Genomic DNA, 22739 nt, shown 5'->3' on the forward strand with positions numbered 1-22739 from the left:
TGAAAAAAGATTAAAAGAGCAGAGACCACTGCAGGGCTTGTCTATTAGATGTTAGAAAACACAAGTGAGATAAGATGGCTTTTGAGTGGTACAACTGTCTAAAGACGGGCAACATCCAAAATACCTGCTAACGCTACAGCCATCCATAGCCTTGAGAGCAGAATTGGGCTCTCTTTCTCTGGGTGGGTATGATATCCCACTCTCTCTACCTGTCACTCAGTATCATGGTAGATGGTGGTCTGTTAGCGAACATTAACAGTCTGAGGCCAGTTTCCCAAAAACAGCTTCGTTTTTTTTAAAGATGGTTTTGAGAAACCCAGCCCTGGGGAGTTAAAGTTTCCCTCCAAGAGAGCTGTCCAATTACATTGTTTTAGTATCAATTTACAAAGAATCAGTGTTGGCTTCATGGTTTGCAGGGCTTGTACTAATCTTCACCCTCTCAGCCTTGTAGATTGTGTGATTGGGATAGTCCAGAGTCAGCCAATGGAAGTGTCAATGTTCACAAATCAGGGAGGAAACCTTTATTAAAAAATAGCCAAGTTAACTTATTTTCAACTGGGTCACTGACTGACTGACTAACACTTATTCTACACAACCCTGTAAGCTGTAATATAAAAAAATTGCATCAATCAGGACTCCAGGAAGCCATCATATTCATATTTGCCCTACCCCTTGTACTGATAGGACATTATTGGGGATGATTATTGTGTTTGGGGTCTTGTTCTACAGAAACATGTGATGTCGATGACACTGCTTTAAGACTCATGGCAAGAGTCATGTCCACCCTCATGAAGAAAACATCTAGTCATGCAGGGGTAGCAGCTCTTCTCATCGTAAATGGGATAGCAACGCTGCATTGCCTTATGAATGGCTCTAATTTAAAAATAAATTTAAACAAATCCACGCAGATGTTCACATCTTTGACTTACTCTATATATAAAAGCAAATAAAAAATTTATGTTTAATGGAAAATGAACAGCATCCAGAGACACTTAGAGACCAGCCTCCTCCATTAGCTGCCTGGCATGGTGTCATGTTCCAGAGGCCCAGAAGGAAACAGCAGCGTACAAGCTGCCATCTTCTCTCTGTCATTCAGACAGCTAAGCTCACAACTCCAAGGCCCAGATGCCTAGCACTGATTAAACAAACAAACAATTCAATCCCTGCCATCTGAAAACAAGACCAAGGAAACGACAAGGAAAATATTTAAATATATATAGATATTGGGACTCCTAATAACTATTCCTGGACCTGGCAGACTACTAAATCTGTACACAGCACAATATAAAGCATTCCAACATTAGCTGGATGCTCATTTCAATATAGCAGACTTATGCAATAAGCAAAAAATATTTTTAAATGTCCTCTGAATAAAAAAATACTTCCAAATGCCAAAAAGTTTAAACATAATAGAGAAAACTATGGACACAAACATAATGTGTTTTGTCTGTGAGCTCAAAAAACACTTATACAAGCACTCAATTATACAAGCACTTTTTAATGTTTTTCATTTTATTTAATTCATATTAATAAAATTAATAGAATTCATTTTATTTAATTCAATTAATTATTTATATCAGGATTGTGAAGGGGTTTTGCAACTATTATTAGCAATTCATAACATACTGCTCTAGTTTAACACAGAACCCTGTGCTAGAGGGAAAGTGAGAGAATTCCTAGAACATTTCTCCACTCGTTTTCCAGAGTGTGCTAAAGACATAACTCTGCATTCTGCCACTGGACACAGTTCAAATCACCAAACACCACGGAGCATCATGTTACCATATGTGTGTCATGTAAACGATAACAGATAAGTCTTCCTGGCAGAGAGCGCACATCTCCATCTCAAGCTCATTGTTTGCTTCATAACCCATCAGCATCTGTTCCCTGGGAATGATGGATGGAGGGAAGGATGAGAAGGACTAGTGGATTTAAATGACAGGAAATGAGATGAGTGGGCCCACGTTGTCTCCATCAAACCTATTGGGCATTAGACCTCCTGACTCCTCTAGAAGAACCCCCCGAGCTCGATTACCTGACCATCAGACCCCAATACATACCAGCAGCATGATGGATTACACAGTGGTCAGAGATGGTCCTCCTGCAGCGCAGTGCTAAATTTTGCGGTAATAGCTTCCAATGACAACGTTATTAATCATGATATTTTTGGCACAGATAGGAGGACAGAGCAATGCGGTGTAATTAAGGCGGTAGAAACAAATTATTCATGGTGCCGTGAAGCTCCAAACTCCAGCACTATTGAGCTCTGACACCATACATAGGGATAGCAGGGACCTTAGCCAGTGCAGCTCCAGATCTGATGTCACCACAAGTTTGTTTTCAAGTGATACTTGAAAACATGCTTCAACAGATCAATGATTTTGGTGAATCAATTTAGAGAAAGCAGGCTAAACAGACACTTCTAGCTAACACATTAAAAACACCAACCTTAAGCTAATAGTGTGCTTAACTTTGCACCTTGTATTCATGCATTTATTTACACACACCACTGAAAATAATGTAAACACTATATTTTATAGAAAACAGTACAATGACAATATTGCACATGCCGAAACCAAGAAATATTATTGTTTTAGGAAAAATATTGTAACTGTGGAATGAGAAACATGTATCTCCCAAAATAGTAACTTTACGGAGGAAGGAAAACAAGAGCAAAGAGAAATTAGGCAAGCCTAGTTTAGCCGGGTCGCCATTATCCATAAAGCCATTGTTACTAAGGTTTTTCTGGCATTTCAACAGGAACGCCCAAAATACTTGTCATTGGAAAGTCTGGAGAAGCTTTGGTGCTTCACATCAATGTCTTTGTTTACAATAATAAAAAGTAATAAACTATAAAATTAATTAATTATTATTTGTTTTTGAACATTTCTAAAAGCACCTTAACATTTTATCAATCAAGTGATCTATATTTGAAAAAGGAACAGGGCATCGCTGGGACCTAGATATTTATTACTCACTTATATTTCTATAAGGGTCCGACCTGTACCTTTTTTAGGGTAAAAAACAAAGAATACGGAGATTTCATAGTCAACAGTACATAATATCAGTAAAAGATTCAGACAATCTAGAGAAATCTCTATATGCAATGGACAAGGCCCAAAACCATTATTGGCTGAATGTGATTTTCAGTGTATATACACTACATTAAAAACAGACACAATACTGTAGTGGAAATCACTGCATGGGCTCTGAGTCACATCTTAAAACATGCAAAAAAGAAACAATATATAAAATAAAATGCCAACGCCTTCTCTGGGCCCAGACTCATTTAAGATGGAATAAAGTGAAGTGGAAAAAGGTGCTGTGGTCTGACAAATCATTCATTCATTCATTTACTGTCTGTAACCAATAATACAGTTGATAATACCAATAATACCCAATAATAATCACTGGATGCAAGGCAGGAACACATCATAGAAGGAGCGATCGGCCTTCACAGGGAGCACACACTTATACATTCACTCACACACTCACACTTTTGGACACTTTTGAGTCGCCAATGTCGCGTATGTGACGCATAATACAAAAGTAGAAAGAATCCATAATTTGGAATAGTATGTCCTGGAATCTAGATTGGCTATATTATGCACATTTTAATACTGTTCTAGAGGCCTCTGGGCTGCTCCATGTTCAGCAGGAAGGGGCAAGGAAGTGTGTTTGATAGCTGTGGGCAAAAAAGAGGCTTATCATAACCCAGCAGCAGGATGCAGCAGATTGGCATATGCTGCTCCCAGCATGTCTGCCTGCCAAGGAGATAGAGCCTTTAGAGATACCAGCACTTCAGTCTCATGCAAATCTGCTTGTGGGAACGTTTGTTATATCGGTCACTCTGCTGCACAAGTCTCCTGCCAGCACTGGTGACCATAAATCTGTGCACATGTTCATCACTAACGTTTATAACTTTTTTGCTTTTTTTTTAAGCTCGTGCAAAATCACTGCTCAAAACTGTTCTGAAGGCAGTGCTGCTTTGGAGGGAGAAAGAATGTGATTCTTACCAGCCAACTGGCATGCACCACCATAAACCTGATGCTGTTTTAGAAGCTTACTGGTCTTCCAGACAGTTTTCTACATCAGAAATTATGCTGTTTTAGAAACTAAATAACATTTCCAGGCAGTTTTTGAGAGACTAACACAAAATTTACTGGTTTTATGCAGTGCATCGTATATTAAGCACACAGAGAAAGACACTTTTTTTAAAGATAAAGTGAATCATATTGTTTATTTTATTCTCTGAACCAATTACATTTGTTCTGCCTCCATTTTGTTCTCCAACCATCTTGAGTATTGATTTTGCCTATGAACAAAATATAGAACAAAAAAAGAAAAAAATAGTATGAAAAAATGTCCTTACATTACCTTCTATTAAAAGTTAAGAACATTCTCTTCTTCTCCTATAAAGTTACCCTTTAGGAGAGTGCCAACGAAAAGAGAATTCCATTCTACCATACCACACAAAAGTGTGATGAGAAGGTCCAAATCCATAAAGAAAGCAACTGTTTGATGCAATTCAAATGTAAAACAAATCACTACGCAACTCTTCCCCAAACAGACCACCAGCAAGGATACAAAAAGCGGAGGCAGCACACAATGATTCAGAGCTTCAGAGAAGGCAAATCTTAGCATCTGTTTCTTCGTGTATGAGGTGCAGGTGAAGGACAACAGCGCAGACAGAGGACTGTATTATGTCACTGACAATAGCATTAGAATGAGTTTAATAAATTGACAGCAGCCATTGGAAAATTCCTATTAAAACCATTACGCAGTGAAATAGATGGGCATGAACCTATAAGAACAAATACATCTAATGCAAGGGATACAAATGTGGTAAGCCTGACTTTAGCCCCAGTTCTCAGCTGAGCCAAGACTTTTCTGGTTTGATATAGTCTAAAGATTGTTTTTGTTGGGGTTTAGCCAATCAGGGCATATCAACTGCTCAAGTCTAAATGGGATTCATCAATAGCAAATGAAAATTAAACAAAGCATGATGATAGGAATCAAAGATTACAGAGTGGCCCTCGACTGCTGCACAGTGTATAGTGGAATGGAACTTCTAACTTGAACATCATACCTATGGAGCAATATTAGGGTCAAAAGTTTTGTTCATTTGAAAAATAATCTGAAACTGAAATCTTGAGATTGAACTTTGAAAAATACAACAGTGCATTCAGAGGAGGAACCACATACATTCATTCATTCATTGTCTGTAACCACTTATCCCAATCAGGGTCACAGTGGGTCCAGAGCCTACCCAGAATCACTGGGTGCAAGGCGGAAACACACCCTGGAAAGGGCGCCAGATCTTCACAGGGTGACACACACACACACACATACACACACCCCTATGGACACTTTTGAGTAGCCAATCCACCTACCAACACGTGTTTTTGGACGGTGGGAGGAAACCGGAGCATCCGGTGGAACCAAGGAGAACAATGGTTTCTAATTTAAAATCACTGTTATTGTGTTTTTGGGTCGTTGGACCTGGAGAGTGAGGACCACAATCTCACCGTAAAAAAAACTGAACGGTTTTCAGTTCAGCTCAATGACAATAGCAGCAGTGCACGCAAGACTTAAACTATTGATTATTATATTTTCAATTAAATAACAATAACAATACTAAAACAGCATTAGACTCACATTGTAAAGGATTTCCACCCAGCCCTCCATGGTGATGCACTGGAAGACAGTGAGTATGGCGAAAAGGATGTTGTCGAAGTTGGTGATGCCAAAGTTGGGGCCAATCCAGTACTCGGAACAGTAGGTACCATTCTCACAGGTCCGAGCCGGAGACTCCTGGCCACATGGAAATTCAGCTACCTGCTCATCTGAAAGGGAACAACTCCATCAGTCAAGGAGCAGCGATAATCCATAAAGCACTGAACATATATTATAATTTCTTTTAATTTAAGGATCAATTGTTTCAATAAAATAAATATCATTCTGGTGTAGTGAAAAACCTGAAATGATTAATTTGACAGGTCCAACTACAAATAGGTTTCAGATAATAAGTCAGAACCTAGGAGGCTGTGAATTTCAAGATTTCAGGAAACAAATGTATACATTTTATTTAAGAAAATTTCTAGCCTGCTAACATAAGTCACATAAGTCCCATAAGTAACGTTATAAGTGATTCTAAACTTTCTACAGATTTAATCAACTGTTTTCATCATGATATAGCTCAGTGTTACGATTTGAAACTACACAAATTTTTCCTTCTCAAAATGTCACAATATAGTCATTCATTCATTCATTATCTGTAACCGCTTATCCAGTTCAGGGTTGTGGTGGGGCAGGAGCCTAGCCTGGGCGCAAGGCGGAGAAACACCCTGGAGGGGGCGCCATGTCCCTCACAGGGCAACACACACATTCACACCTACACTTTTGAATCGCCAGTCCACCAACCAGTTTGTTTTTGGACTGTGGGAGGAAACTGAAGCACCCAGAGGAAACCCACGCAGACACAGAGAGAACAAACTAAACTCCTCACAGACAGTCACCCGGAGTGGGACTTGAACCCCCAACCCCATGTTCCTGGAGCTGCGTGACTGCGACACTAACTGCTGTGCCACTGTGCTGCACAATATAATTATCAATCTGGAAAAAATATATAAAAAATAAATAAAAACAAAGAGAGAAAAATATCCTGCATACCTGTGTCATTCCTGAAACATGTTTGGTGGAACTTGCCCATGTAAAAGTCCAGGCCGATGATGGCAAACATGAGGATGGCAAAGAAGAGCAGCAGGCCAATCTGCAGCAGAGGCACCATGGCTTTCATGATGGATTTAAGGACCACCTGAAGACCTGGGGGGTGGGGGGGGGGAGTGAGAGAGAGTGAGAGAGAGAGAGAGAGAGAAAGAGTGCTGTGGAGTAAATATTTTCAGCATGGAAAATTACCCCAGCCTTCTACATTTTCTGCAAAAGTTTTGCTGCTGTTTCCCTTGAAATGTTCCCTGTTTTATAAAGAGAAAGTGTCTAATAATAAAAGGGTTATATCAGAGACATACTGGATTGTGATCAGGATGCTGCCAAAACCAAAGAAAACTAATATAAACTTCTATATTATATTTCACTCTGGCTACAAGCTGGTTTTATTACATTGTGAAGAAGTGCTACACCAATGCAATATCTAATATTATCCTTAAAGAGAAAGTTTAAAAAAAGTAAGTCAAGAAACTTACTGGGAATTCCAGACACCAACTTAAGTGGCCGCAAGACCCGAACTGCCCTGAGCGTCCTCAAGTCAAAATCTGCCCCAACAGTGGTCAAAATCCTGCAAAGAGAAACTGGTGTTACATATAGTTTTATGCTGAGTCTTCACAAATCTCATTTTTATAAGCAAGTTAAAGGAAATTAAAAATATATTAAACCATCAGTGACTATTGCACTTATTAGCACTACAAAGACAGATTATCAACACTACTTCACAGATTCTCATTAAAACCTCATTGCTTACTAGCAGCCCAACATAGAGTCACAACATTTCACAGAACGCTTTCAGTGTCCACAGTAAAACTACAGCTGAAATTATCCAATAGTGCCATGCTCGATGACATCTGAATAATTGTCCTCTTCAGAGTTAGCTACAATTAAGAGTCATTGCTGAAAGAAACGGTTTGTATATTGCAGTTGGAAAGAATACAGATTTCAAAGGAAATGTAATACTACTGCACTGCATATACATGATTTGTTGAAGCAACTAAACAACCACATATCTGATACATAACTGCACAGGAAAACAGCATCACACTTTACTGGCTGTCCAGGAGTTTTTTTTTTTCAGATTTCAAGCTTCAAAGCTAGATCCAGGTATAATTTTGGTCATAAATATGCAATTGGTTATTATCCATAAATCACTCAGCTCTACAAATTGAATGCAAATGAAAAGCTACAGAATAATGACCCATTCTCCGAGGTCTATGAACAGCATTGTGGATTTAGTTTGTTTCAAAACTGCATCAAATCTGCTTTTAAACACTATTCCTCAGCAGTGGCATATGCTCTTTGACAGATTCTCTCAGCGCTGAGCAGTGGAAATGACTCTGGCAGGCCTCCTGGGAACTGCCATGTAATCACCGCACTACTTCTTGAAACAGTCTTGGCCCTGTCACTTTCCCTCACACTCTTAGACACTCTTTCACACACATGCATACACTCACACACAACCGCACACTCACGCACAGATTTCCGTGTCCAGGATAGTGGAGAGAAGTGAGGTCAGTGTGCATTAATATATTTATCCCTAGAACTTCTGCCACATCACCCATTCTCTTTCATTCATTCCCCTTCATCTCAGTTTGAGCTCCACATTTTGAAGATTTTGGCCTGGATACAACACACACAGTCCAGCCTGGACATAGCAGAATCACAAATCACTGCCCAAGGCTTCAGCTCAGGACAAAGCTAAATTCAACAGAATGAGACCAGACGGAAATGGGTGCCTCATAACTTATCAAAGTAGGATAGAAAGAGTTGACACCAAAAAAGAGAGAAAAAGAGCCATAAAATAATTAAAGAAAGAGTGAAACAGAGAGAGAGAGAGATCCAGAGAGTGAGAGGTGTGTGTGTTGGGGGGGGGGGGTTGTTAAAAGGAAGACAGCTTTAATCAATGAGAATTCTTCTATTACTCACACATTTCACTCCAGCACAGAACTAATGACGTTGTTTCCATCTATACAGAAGATAAAGGCCTGAGGTTATGTTCTATGCTTTATTCTAAACTGTGCTCTTGACTGTCCACTGCAGGCAATAGCTTAACATTAAAATAGCTTGAAATTAATACAGTAGGGAACAGCAACTCAAACTCAGATAATCAAAGTCCTCCCTTGAAATCATCAAAGATCACACCTCAGATCTCTGATCTTAGATAATAAACTTTGAATACACAAAGCCCTCACCTTAGATCACAAGCCCAAGCTCCCAGCAGACCTCATCTCTGTCCACAGATTATTAGGAGTTATGTGAAAACTGTGTTGTGGCTGGAGCAGCAGCTGAGAGCTCAGCTGTGTGTCCTAGATGCTCACTGGGGAGCTCCATTCACTGTGTTCAGCTGAAAGCACTTTGCTGCAAGGTACAACATCCCACAAGGGACACTTCAGGTTCTTTAAGGTAAATAAATGTGAGTGTCTTCATTAATCAAAGGACTTCAGAATAGATTTCTGAATTTTGTTTCCCAATCCATAAACATATTCACTGTCACAGTGTAATAAAATAATCCTGATTTTTATAGTTATTAGAAGTGTTGAAAAATGATTAATTTAATTTTATTACTTCAGAAATATTTCAGAATTGTTTTTCTCTTCTCTGCCTGTTTATCACTGTAACCTTGATGCTTAGGAGGGAAATAGTTTTTGGTACAACTGAGGGTGACAACCATCTCTGTAAGTCTTTTCCATCTCTGATTTCCAATAAATCATACTTTCTCTCCTCCGACATGCCTGTCTAATATATTCTCAACAATCTTTCTGTGCCTATAGTGAGGAATGTGTGGCAGCTGATGTAACTGTTGCTGTTATTTCTGCTGTATTGGATCATATTTCCCTATATTACCAAATACAGCTTTGGTGAAATATGTCAATTGTGCAAGATTTAAAATGGGTGTGATCAGATAAATGGACCAGTACCTCTAAGTTTTTAGTTTCTCTATGTCATTCATACAATAAAGATCAAACGTTTGAACACTGCTCTCTTCTTTACTTCACTCCAGAGCTCAGATCACAGCCAACACTTCCATTCCAACATCCATTATCTTCTTGATCAAAAAGCCTGAGATGTACACTCAACAGTGTCTTTAGTGTTAGTGTTGGCACCTGTCATCAGTGCTGTGCTCCCACTAGACTTAATTTAGCACTGTGTCACAGAGTAGACAGATCAGACACTACATCACTCTGAGAACACAGCAGTGAGAATACAGGGAGACGGCCTGAGAGCTAGCACCATACATTCACAGACAAACTAAAACTACACAGAAACTTTCTATACTACATTTTCCTTTCCAAATTAGAAAATGAACATCAACTTATAGTCAACATATTTCATGACAAATTTTGGCTAGAGAGGTGCAGCACACAGTTTTGGGCTGTGGAGTAATGGAGTTGCATATCAAGTGATGTGTTTTCATCGAACCATGCTACAAGAGCCAAACTCTTAAATAATGCTCAACATAGAGCAATAAATCAAAATAAATGTCATTAATACATTGGACTCCTAAAGGCATAATAACAAAAACAACCATGTTGAAAAAACGTTTTATGTTTCATGTTTTAAAAATGAATTATAATTGATATTATTGGTACCACAGACTTCAATGTGGCTCCCCGGATTCAATACCCTTCCCAGGTAAGTACACCAAGCTACAGCAATATAAATGGACTGAAACTAATATTTTTACAACTGAGTACCACTGTATGATACCAATTATAAATTCCTTGGGATATGTGTATTTGACAAGTCATGTCAACTACTTAATAGTAAATATTTTATTGTACTATATAAAACCTGTTTTCCTAGTGTGAATTTTAAAACACAGCCCATGCTTGACATTGGAAACATATGAGTGATTAGCATTCACAAGCCAATAAATCAATTTTAATATCACGGTCATGAGAAAAGCTGGCTGTATACAGCTCATAGCAAATATAGCAGGACTCATAGAACATTTTCTGAAGGTGGAATGTGGCAAGAGGTGGAAAACTGACCTTGAGCTTAGAAAACACACACACACAGTAAAGCGATACAGGCAGAACTCAAATTTCAGTGCAGGTTTCTTTCTCCTTCTATCAATTACTCCTTCAAAATTAGGTTTTCACTCTTAAGTGGATAATGTTAGCAGTGTTCCTCAGGAACACATCTGCTTTAATGTTTCCTGAACAGCTGGTGTGCACCATGCCACGACCATCATCCCCCCTTGCTCCCTAGTGAGTAACATCTGGACAAAGCATTGCAAAAGCTCATCTAGACCCCCGACCACAGGCAGGCTCAGGGAGATTAGCTTCTTAATGGACCTGCAACAAACATACAGCCCATAAGCCATCTCCATTCCCTCCCACAGGACCAAAAGCATCAACATTAAAAAAATCAAGAAGTATGGAGTTCTGCTGAGGCTGTGTTGATGTGTACCCTTTTTGACAGGACATAATATGATAAAAGAGCCATTAGCATAACTTCAGTCACAAAGAATGTTGTAGTGAGTTTGAATATTAATTTAGGTATCTTGAGATGTATCTGATAAAGCTTAAGCACAGAACAGGGTCATGCTTTTGAAGATCCATTATTTACTATTTAAAGCAAAGTTTCCTGATGCTAGTAACTGTAAAGCTAAAATTATGCTTTTGGGACACTATGTTCAAGAGTTTGTAGATACAGCTTTTAATTAGGGAATTCAGTAACTTACATTCACATAAGCCCTATATTTAAAATAAAGACGTAATTAGAACATTTCTTCTGTTTATTCGTTTAGATTTTTTTTAATTTATACTCATGCTTTTACTGGAAAAATATCTATCTCTACTGCTAAAAACTGACAAGAGAGCCATGGTCTTAAAAAATTTAACTGGGTGATATATGGAGTTAAATTTCCATAAAGAAGTATAAACTGAAATTAAATCATTGTTTTACAGCAGCTGCACATGATCCTATAGTCACCATGCATAATGCCAAGCACCCCAGCACTGGACTTTGAAACAGTGGAACTGTGTTTTCTGGAGTGATGAAGCACCAATCCCAGACTGGACTGGCTAATCATCCATCAGCAGCACCTGAATGTTCTTGTAGCTGAAAGCCATCAAAACATCCCATAAACATTGCAACATATTGCTTTAAGTCCTTTTAACTTTTAATATACTTAATTTCAGGGAAACTTCTACATACTTCTGATAATATAGTGCATCAACACAGCTTATCAAGTAAAATAAACTATACTGCCCTCCTACACATAGCGGATACAAAAAGGTCAAACATAGCAAGACCCAAGTCTGAAACATCACTCTTGCTGAAACACAGAAGGCCCATTCCGGGACCAAGGGAAACTACGACCTGCAGCATTTCTGCAGCGAGGCAAGGCACACAATAAACTAAGACTGACAAAACCAGGAAGAAATGATTGTGGCAGGCTAGAGGCTCATAAATCACCAGGCCCATTCCAGTTGCAAGCCTGCCAAACAAGAAAACAAAAGCAAGTTCATCACAGGCTGGGGAGAGCTGTAGAACTCCTGAGAAGCCCCTCTCCTCTGTCTCATTTACTGTTTTCTCCAACCAGATTTACCTTTAAAAGTACATTTACATTGTTTGTACCTTTATTGACCAATAATGTACCTCTACTGTACATTTTTTTCTGAAAGTGTTTAGGCCTGTACAGAAAAAACAAGAAAGAGAGGAGAGAACAGAGAGAGAGAGAGAGAGAGAGAGAGAGAGAGAGAGAGAGAAAGAAGCATGTATATCAATTAATCCATTGCCACTGATTTGTGAGTAACTTTATAATTCAGCAGGCTTGAGAAGGGATGAATAATGCATTTCTCAGAGAGCTACCTCTGAGCATTTTTCACAAGCAGTTAAATTGTGAGCACAAACAGCACCAGTATGTGCTTATTTCCCTAATTCTACGCTGATTTTAGAAAGCAATGTGTCACCGAATCAAGTTTCGCCTTGTATCTATACGACATTTAAACACCATCCAGTAGCACTGCTAATGTTCTCTTTTCTTCACATATGTCTGAAGAATACAAACCTGCACGCTGCAGTAAAAAGTGAGATATGCATGCACAGAGGAAAATAAAAGATTTATAAAGAAAACAGAGCACATCACCAGATATTTAATTAAAGGGAATGCCTTGCAGTTCTGTTTAAGAGTGGCACTCTCCATCTGGCCTACAAATCTCACCCAAAATAGTGTTAAATCTCTCCCTCTCTTCACTACTGTGACAGTGTAAAGTCGCTGTGATCCTTGTAGTGAAGGGGAGGGAGAGGGGGAGCTGGAGAGAATGCAGATTTGCTCTGTCATCATCAGCCTCCGCATCCATCACTCACTACTCAAAGCGGCAGAGCTACTAGAGCACAGCACATTTAGATATGACACAAGTTGTCTACATACAGTGATACATAAAGGAGTAGGGTGGGCCCTATATGTTTCTTTCTACGTATGCTGAAAAATGTTACGTACACTGTTATATCAGAATGTTTATAGACTGTAAGATTTGACTGCATTCAGGCAAGATATAGTGAGCTCAAGTTGTTTGCGTGTTGGTGTTTTAGTCCTAGATCACAAACACTACTCCAGTTTATCACAAAGGTACTGGACAGAGTTCCACTGCACCCCATGCCAGTGCAGAGTTTTATAGCTCTCAACTAAATACCTGAGCATGGATCAGTGCTGCTTTAGAGCAGTGACAATAACAAACCAATGTTTTATTCTAAGTACAAATGAAGAATTTCTTCTGGTCCATTCAACTTGTAGTGTTGCGTAAAATTATATGAATTAAAATAATAGAGTGTAAAATTAGATGTTATGACAGCAATGTTTTATATATATATATATATATACTTTTCAAAACAACAAATGATGCAATATACATGGATGCATATTTCCCAGTAGTATAAGGGTGCAATAAGAAGACGACCCTGGGGAAACTCAGTCACCCTGTGGAACATTCCCCAAAGAAACTATATGCTCCTTTGTCTTAAACAACATTCGTAAAACACTATTCCATGAGAGTGTTTCCTCTAAACTCATACATGCATTTGCTCTTACACTGGGCTGCTTGCATTAGTTTATAAAAGGCAAATTTTCATTTAGATTTGTGTGTTTGTGTGTGTGTGTGTGTGGCCTATTTTTTGGGCCTGATGTGGGTTGCATGAACACTCTAGCATTTCACAGCAGCAGCTATACACTCTGTGCTAAAGAGTTACATTTTACTGTATAAACTAGAGTAGAAGCATATATGGAATAGTATCAAGTCACATAAGACTGACAGAACTTAAAGGAGACGTCTATGATTGTGGGGAAAACAGGTCTCATGGTTTGTTTAGGTTCAGAAGCTCCCCATCTTTTGGTGGAGCAGCATGTTTGAGGAAAATAAAGAATGTTGTTTTTATTCATTGTTTTCATTACCACAGAAACCCATTTGTATTTTTTTTTAAATCCATATACAGACAATGGGTCTTCTCTAAACACATTAGACCAGGTTTGAGCACACAAACAGACTGCACAAATATTGAGGAATCATCTTCAGAAAAAATATTTTTTGATGAAAAATAATCAACGTTGCCATTAATCCAATAAAAACAACAAATCAGGTTGTTGTATATTTTCCTCTAGAACTAAAACTGATTAATTGCATTAAATATATATATATATATATATATATATATATATATATATATATATATTCCAAAAATAGCAGTCACTGGATTAATATGCAAGTCCTGTGTCATAGGTCTGAAAAATGTATATATACACATGCTAACTTTCATAAATAAAGTTCAGGCTCTATATAAATTGCCATATATAAAGTAATGTAGTTGCCTTACCAGCTACTTTACACAAATCACTGAAACATTGAATAAAACTATTTGTTTTGGATCTGAATTAATGGTTTTATGGTATGTATGCAGCCTTTCATATTATATATAATCGCTATCAGGTAAAACCTATTTGACATACATTTTCTGACAACCATCTGCTCATTATTTGAATATGTATATTTTCTGAACTATTTTTATTTACATTTGTTTCACATGTTGCTCATCTGGAAATTGCCTGAGAGAGCAATATTGACACAGCAGCATGAGTGAAGGGCTTTTCCAGCTCTGAGCTGAGGAAGGAATGCACCCTCCAGAGATACATACTCATCTCCATAGCAACAGAGGAGGATCCACCACTCTCACTGGAATACAACAGAGAAACAGAGAGAGATAAAGTGAGAGAAACAGAGAGAGAGAGAGAGAGAGAGAGAGAGAGAGAGAGAGTCTACTTTATTAGACACATCCACCTTGTTGTTCCACCTTGTAGATGTAAAGTCAGACACAGTAGTGGATCTGTTCCTGACAGTTTGTTTTTTTATTCTCTAGCAGATCATCAGTGGTCACGAGACACTGTCCACAAGACACTGCTGGCTGGATATTTTTGGTGGGCGAGCTATTCTCAGCCCAACAGGGACACTGAGGTGCGTAAAACTTCAGCAGCACTGCTGTGTCTGATCCACTGGTGGCAGCACAAGACACAGTAACATTGAAGCACTGATAACAATCTACCAACCCTGCTCATAAATTGGACAATTGGATCTGCTTGCATCCCTCTGTCTCTGTGTCTTTGTGTGTGTTTACATGTACTGTATATCCCCAACCCATACAGAATCAAAAAAGAAATGCATAAAGGCTCCAGCAGCACATTTCAGAATTTTTTCAAATGATAAAATATTAAGGAAAATTGAGAGTTCTCATTTGAAGTAGATGCATGCCTACAATACCATGGGTGATCAGTTCTATTACAGCTATTTTCTCCATTCATTTGTTAAATTTTACAGTGATGGAGTGAGCGCATACAGCATATTTACTAACAAAGTCAATATCACAAATCACCATGGCAACCAGAGCTGATCATAAACAGTAAACCTATTCTGGGAAATACCATTACCACCATTCATTCTCACCAGAGATCTGCATCTCTCTCCTGTACAGCATGTCTCCTACACACACACACACACACACATACATATAACAGTGTTCAGCTGTAAGAATGAACTGGACAAAAGATAAAATAAATATCTGCACCAAAACAAGATAAGATTTTATAAAAATATATTAAATTTTTCTTGTAGATTTATTTCCGTTTTGTCATTCAGTTATGATGTATATGTGTGTAACATATACTCAGTGCTATTCACCATGTCTTGTTTTGGTTCATGTCCTTGTGTTTTCCTTGCCGTGTGTTCTTCCTGCCATTAGGCTCGTTTGACTTAACCAGACACTGCTAGACCTATTGCCACCTGGCTCTGTGCAGTGCATGCTGGTTCGTTTTTTATTAAATGCTCTCTAGTAGAGTTTTGGGTTGATTTACTTTACTATTTTAATTATGATATATTTTATTGGCAGCAGGTATGTCCGCGTGGGTTTCCTCCCGGTGTTCCGGTTTCCTCCCATGGTACAAATGCACACACTGGTAGGTGAATTTGCTTCTCAAAAATGTCCATAGGTAAGAATGTGTGAGCAAGTGTCACCCTGTGAAGGACTGGCACTCCCTCCAAGGTGTGTTCCTGCCTTGCACCCAGAGATTCTGGGTAGGCTCCGGGCTCACCGCGACCCTGAACTGGATAAGTGGTTTCAGACCATGAAGTAATATATTTCATGTTAAATGTAATATTTCATCTCCCCGTGTCCTCGTGGGTTTCCTCCCACGACCAAAACTCACGTTGGTAGGTGGATTGGCGACTCAAAAGTGTCCATAGGTGTGTGTGTCTGCATTGCCCTGTGAAGGACTGGCGCCCCCTCCAGGGTGTATTCCTGCCTTGCACCCAATGATTCCAGGTAGGCTCTGGACCCAACGCGACCCTGAACTGTATAAGCGGTTACAGATAATGAATCATTCATCTTGAGCAAGCCTCTTCTGTTGTCCTTGTCGTGTGATATTCCTGCCCTCATCCCTTGTGTCATGTGTCTTAATTGGGCTCCAGGTGTGTCTCGTCTGGTGAGTCTTTTTGTTTAGGATTTGGTCCTTTTTGTTGCTCCTGCCTGAAGAAGTAAAATGTTGCGATATATATCACATCTCGTAACTCGTGTTCTCGCCGTTTGGGTGCAGTTTACAAGTCGGAATATCAGTATTTGCCAGTTTACAACATCACTCAAACGCAACATTAGTGTTTAGTTTTCCACCGTCTCATCATTCTTTTAAGTTTGCTTTAGTACCAGGTTTGTTCTTAGTTTTTCTCTGTTCTGTTACAGCCTTATATGATTTTTTGCATATCGTCACTGTCCAATGAAAAACATATATATCTTTATTTTTATGGATTTTGAGTTTATTATACCATTTGAACACAGCGGCTTTTCTTCACATTGTATAAATATTTCATGATGAATGTACTAATAGAAATGCTCCAATTACTTGAATATTAAGTAATGCTCCATTGAAAATTAAGGTTTGTTTATTTTCTTTTAAAGTTACTATTTGGGAGATACATGGTTTTCATATTTTGTTTTCATCTCCTTGTGTTTTTCTTTCTGCTTGTATTCCTCTCCTGTTTAGTGTGCTTTTGTATTAATGAACTCTACATCTCTGTGTCTACTTTCATTCGTCCAGTCTCTTTATCCACACCCTGCTTTTGTGACAGTATTATTAAATTGAGCAAAAAGATTTCTTTTTGTTTTTTTCTTTTTTAATGTTTTACATCACCATTCTGCAACCACCTAAAACTTATGTTTGTGTTCTAAATGCCCATCTGTGTAATGTGCTATTATTTATGGCATCCCAAACTATTTAAACTTTTTTTTTTTAAACAAGAACATAGTTGCTGTATGGACTGGGGTGAACATATTGATTGGAACCTTTTAATATGTCAAATATTAACTACAGAGAAAGCAAGACAAAATTAAATTTAAATTAATGAGTGTCCTTTAAGATGAAATTAAATAACTTCGGTTCTAAGTGACTGGTGTTTTAAGCTTCTTTCAGGAAGCAATCTGGGCTGGAACAAACCTTGTAAATTTAAGTTTTTGTGATATGTCTTCTTATAACTGGAAAGTTAACAGTACAATTTGAAACTATATCGATAATATATTCTATGTGTTTTTTATTGGATGATATCAAGCTTTGTACAGTTTTCCCCTCAATCAAATATTGCAATGCATTTAAACAGTGCTATAAAACAGTCTGAATTTACAGAGTAAGTGTAAGAATAAAGTGGTAGTGCTCACTTCAGGTTTCTTGGAATGTACAGCGAATAGGTCAATAATACACCAAAAAAATCATTGAGACAATGGCTGATCACACAACAAAAGTAAATCTCTGACTTGTCACTCACCTGTTTTGTAAGATACGATCAGAAATATGTGTATATTTTCACCATGTATAAAAGAATGCTCTCCTCAGCTCAGATATGAGTCTGGACAGTAGAGATAAGGAGCTGTGATCTATGCTCCAGTATATGTTCACTATGATGGGAATGCAGCAGGGCTTCTCCAGGGAAAAGATACCAGTCAACCACCTACATATATCTTACTCTAATTGAGCTTGAATTTACAGTGGAAAGGAACGTGTTTTTGTTACTGTAAAGGACAGAATAGCATTTTCCCATGGTACAATTCAGTTGGAAAGTAAATACTCTGCATACATAATATATATGCAGATGGTTTCCTAAAGCCACTCTAAACTAAAGGTATCTCTATCTAACAGCTCTATCACCCCAGAGAACAGCGGTCCACTGCTCAGGTCAATGCCTGGGGCTTTATGCCCCTTTAACTGATACTCGTAACTTAGCTTGGTGATCTTAGGCTCATGTGAATCAGCTTCAGAAAGTGCAATTGGCAATTCTTGGACTGTACAATATTTGTAAGCACATTTGAATGCTAGTGTGAGTTTTGAGTGACTTTAAAATAGTGAACACAGATAGTAAAATAGTTTTTAGATATAGTGTACCCACAGTAATATTGACAGTATCTGTTGTGCTTCTTCATAACACCTGGCCAAGGTTAGTACAAACGCAGTCATGGTTTCAGGACAAGTCATCCAGAGAAGAAATATTAAAACACATTTCATTCATAAACACATAGTCAAGGACGTTTAGTTTCATTGTGAAGGAATAGATGTCAATGACTGACCTTTCCAGACAAACAGTAAAGATGTTCTCAGTATGCTCTAAGAATTTTAATTTAAGTGAAGAACAGCAATATTTGATATAATAATGAAAACATACTGCTTCAAAAATGTGTCAAGCCCAAATACAAGAAACTATATATATTTAAACTAATGCCTTCTTAGTACGTATGGTGCTTGTATAAAGTTATATATAATCACAGTAAATACAAATATATATATATATATATATATATATATATATATATATATATATATATATATATATAAAATAAGAATTATAAGATTATTTTATTTCTATAAAGTAGTAGGGGTGAGTGAGTTTGAAGAACAATGTTTTGTTCAGATTCTCTTTGGTTGCATGAATTTGTTAAATCAACAGCACACATTATTTAAAATCATTATTTATTAACTGCTAAAACTAGGTATTGGATGATAACCTCAAACAGTGTGAGGATTCCATTATTTCACCAAAGGTTGTAATAAGGGAGCTGAGAAAGAACAATAAGAATGCCTGCAGACAGAATGTTGTGTCAGCTCTGAGACACAGAGAGAGATGAGTTCTCCGCCCTCCGCTCCACCTGATAATGTCATTAACATTATGACTTCCTCTCTCTCCAACCTCTCTTCCTCAGAGCACCGTCTGTCTGAAGACCAAACTCACCACATGACGCACAACTGCATTGTCGTAACACCAGTGTTCATGTTAACCTTTATCTTCCACAAGTTTCTCTTTCAACAGCCTTAAAACAATAATCCTCCTCCCCCCTCGACTCATGGCAAAGTAAGGCTCTGGAGGATGATTGGTTTTTATTGCAGTTTGCCAAAGTGACACCACAATCACAGCCTCCACCCCCACCACAACACATTAGTAGGATTAGGAGGAAGAGTGATGGATAAATAGAGAAAGAGAGGGTGAGAGAATATGATGGGAAGAAAAGGACAGAGAGAGACAGAGAGAGAGAGAGAGAGAGAGAGAGAGAGAGAGAGAGAATGAAGGGAAGAAAAGACCAATGAGAGAAAGAGGGGAAGGGGAGGGGAACACGAAAAAAACTGGGTGAAAAAAACAAAAGGAGTGAAAAGAAGACTGGATAAAAAAGAGGAGAAGAAAGAAGAAAAACAAAGACAAAAGATTTTGATGGAATAGAGAGAGTATGAGCAGGAAAAAGGTAGCAGGTAGAAAAATAAGGCGAAACGCGAGAGGGATGAGGAAAAGGTAGCGGTACATTCACTGCAGGCTTATAAAGTGATGAATAGAAACAGTTTTTCACTGTTCTATCATGTGGCAGAGTGGGAGGCTGGACTTGAACAAGAGACAAGAGTGGAGAATGAGTGTAGAGGGAAAATGTAAAAGAAAAGAGGGAAAGATGAAGTGATGAAGAAACATTAGTCTCCCTACCCACTCCTTAAAACACAAGGCTAAATAGATTGTTTACCTTTTGGCTCACAGTGCACTGCTGCTATTTAATATGTACAGCATAACAACACGCACTTGGCGCCGCTAGAGGCACAATGCTTCAGAGTGTACGTACACCCGCAACAACCCACAATTTATTTCATAGTTATATTATCACTTTTTTATCACAGTAGTCCATAGCAAAACAAACCATCAACTCAAGCAGCCAGTACAATTCTTCCTAGGGCTACAACAAACATACATACACTATATGTCCAAATATTTATAGACACACCTTATAATTATTGAATGTAGCTACTTTTAATTCATCTGTGTGGACACAGGTGTCAGTAAACAAACAGCATCTTCCATTGAAGGGCAGGAAATAAAACAGTGTAGAGCACAGGGCAAAACCAAACATGCAGAAATTGTGATGCGTTTTTAATTTAGTTTACAGAACATTTTCAGTATACTTCTGTGTCCACAAATATCTGACAAATATCTCTTGACACTTAAGTTAGTTTTCTGCAACAGAACTTTAAAACTGAGTTAATAAAACTATTAAACCCAATGTATACGATTAATAATACATTTTTATTACCAGTACATTATCAGTACTTCAAAAATCAGGAAAGAAAGCAAGTGAACAAAGGAACAATTTAATGAACCAAAGATGAAGACAAAATGAGGGGTGACATTTACTTAACAGGAGATAATAAATGTGTTCAAAATTTTTAAACAGTTAATTTAAAAGAGAATAGAACAGAATTTCACAATTAATAAACCAATATTAAGCACTCATTATTTTAACCAGTCTTTCGGTGGCTGAAATAAAAAACAATGTAAAACAATAAGATCACATATTTAAACATGTTTAAAATTATTAAACAAATATTGGATGTTCAGACGTAACAAGGATGACTCAAAAAAAGAGAAAGCTAATATTTCCCAGAAGTCCCCTCCCAAAAAGTGTGCCTAGGTAAGGAAAACAAAAGTGAAAGAAAGGTTCAGACTGGATAAGGCACGTCAGCTTGCAGGTAAGTCTCGCAAATTTTGAAACAGTCTGTATTCTTTTGATGTTCATGTTCGGTTCATGTTCAATTAATCAAGGTACAAAGAAGTTTTAATTGTTTGTTCTTGAAGTTTTAGGGCTGTAGGTCCACCATCTGCCGTGATAAGCAGCTCAGTGTTTAAATGTGCTGAATGTTGTTGATGTAATATTTATCATAGTCACTCCTTTATGTTCAGAGGTATTTTTGACCCAGCCTTTTGTTTTCTACTATATCTTTAACAAAAGATTATTAAAGCTAGAACACCAGAGCGAGGTGTTACTCAAAATAAACAAGGTTGTGAATTAGTTACAGCACTGTTTTATCAATCAGACTCCTATAGACATACAAGTCAGTAATAAGTATCTAGTTCCCAGTGATGCCCTGTTCCTTTATCAAGTATAGATCACTGTAAAATGTTAAGGTGCTTGGTTTTAGAAATGTTAAAAAACTTGTTGTCTTGTTAAAATGTTGTCTTGTTGGTTTCTGGAAAACGAGTTGCTTTAATGTCATCTCACACAATACTTTTGCCTTTTGTTCCACAGACTGAGCAAAGAATACCTTTTACAAAATGGATCTAACAGACTTTTACAGAGGTTTACAACCAAGCTCCAACGGAACAGGGAATACCACCTACATCATGTTCCATGGCACAACTCTTCGTAATGCTCTCCAGATTATTCAGAATGGCTTTGTTCCCTCTAGTGGTGGCATGCTAGGCTGTGGGGTTTATGTGACCAGGAGTTTCCAGAAGGCTTCTGCTTACCCAAAAAATCTTCCACTAGGTGAAGAACAAGTTATTCTGCAGCTAAGTGTGCTTGTGGGGAAAGTGATAAAGATTGACTATCAGGGTCATCCATTACAGTACAACTGGCACAGGGCTGGATATGACACAGCTTGGGTTCCCCCCAACTGTGGAATGGTAAATTCTGGACTAGAGGAGAATTGTGTGTGGGACCCTCAGAGGATTAAGGTTCAAGTAGTATTGGATAAGAATGGCTGCCCGAAGAATCTGTCCAATTTTTGGAATCCATACTCAATTCCTATGCCTCCAAACTATGGGTTCCCAAGCCCAGGACCTATGATGCAACCTATGATGCCTTTCCCTGGACCTATGATGTCCCCATTTGGGATGACTGTTTGGGGTCCTATACATGGCCCATTTATGAATCCATGCTCACCTTCTATGCCTTCACCATTTTTTCCATGGCCCTAATAGATCTCTCATACTGTATAATAGGAAAGACTGATTAGGACATACAAATAAAAGTCTATTTAAGGCCTATTCTCACAGAGTCTGATCTTTATGGATGAATCAGTGTCTTTCAGAGCATGTCCAAAACTGACGGACTGCGATGCTGAGTCAGATTTTGAATCGGAACCTGTTCTATTCTCTGCGTTTTACAGATGTGATAAAGTCAGAGCAGAACACAAAACCTTAAAGTACAAACAACACGCTTAGTACTAAAATATA

At 38.1% G+C, this 22739-nt stretch overlaps 1 protein-coding gene across 1 annotated transcript in view; it reads right to left on the bottom strand.

The window, feature by feature from the left end:
- Positions 1–22739, bottom strand: part of LOC136678685 (voltage-dependent N-type calcium channel subunit alpha-1B-like) — a 129428-nt gene that overhangs the window by 85797 nt on the left and 20892 nt on the right. Inside the window, exons 4-6 of the mRNA XM_066656778.1 lie at positions 7203–7294; positions 6673–6825; positions 5659–5846 (exon numbers count right to left, since the gene is read on the bottom strand). Coding sequence (XP_066512875.1) covers positions 5659–5846; positions 6673–6825; positions 7203–7294 — 433 coding nt within the window. The remainder of the gene's footprint in view (positions 1–5658; positions 5847–6672; positions 6826–7202; positions 7295–22739) is intronic.

Source organism: Hoplias malabaricus, chromosome Y (genome assembly GCF_029633855.1).
Source record: "Hoplias malabaricus isolate fHopMal1 chromosome Y, fHopMal1.hap1, whole genome shotgun sequence".
NCBI classification, from domain to species: Eukaryota; Metazoa; Chordata; class Actinopteri; order Characiformes; family Erythrinidae; genus Hoplias; species Hoplias malabaricus.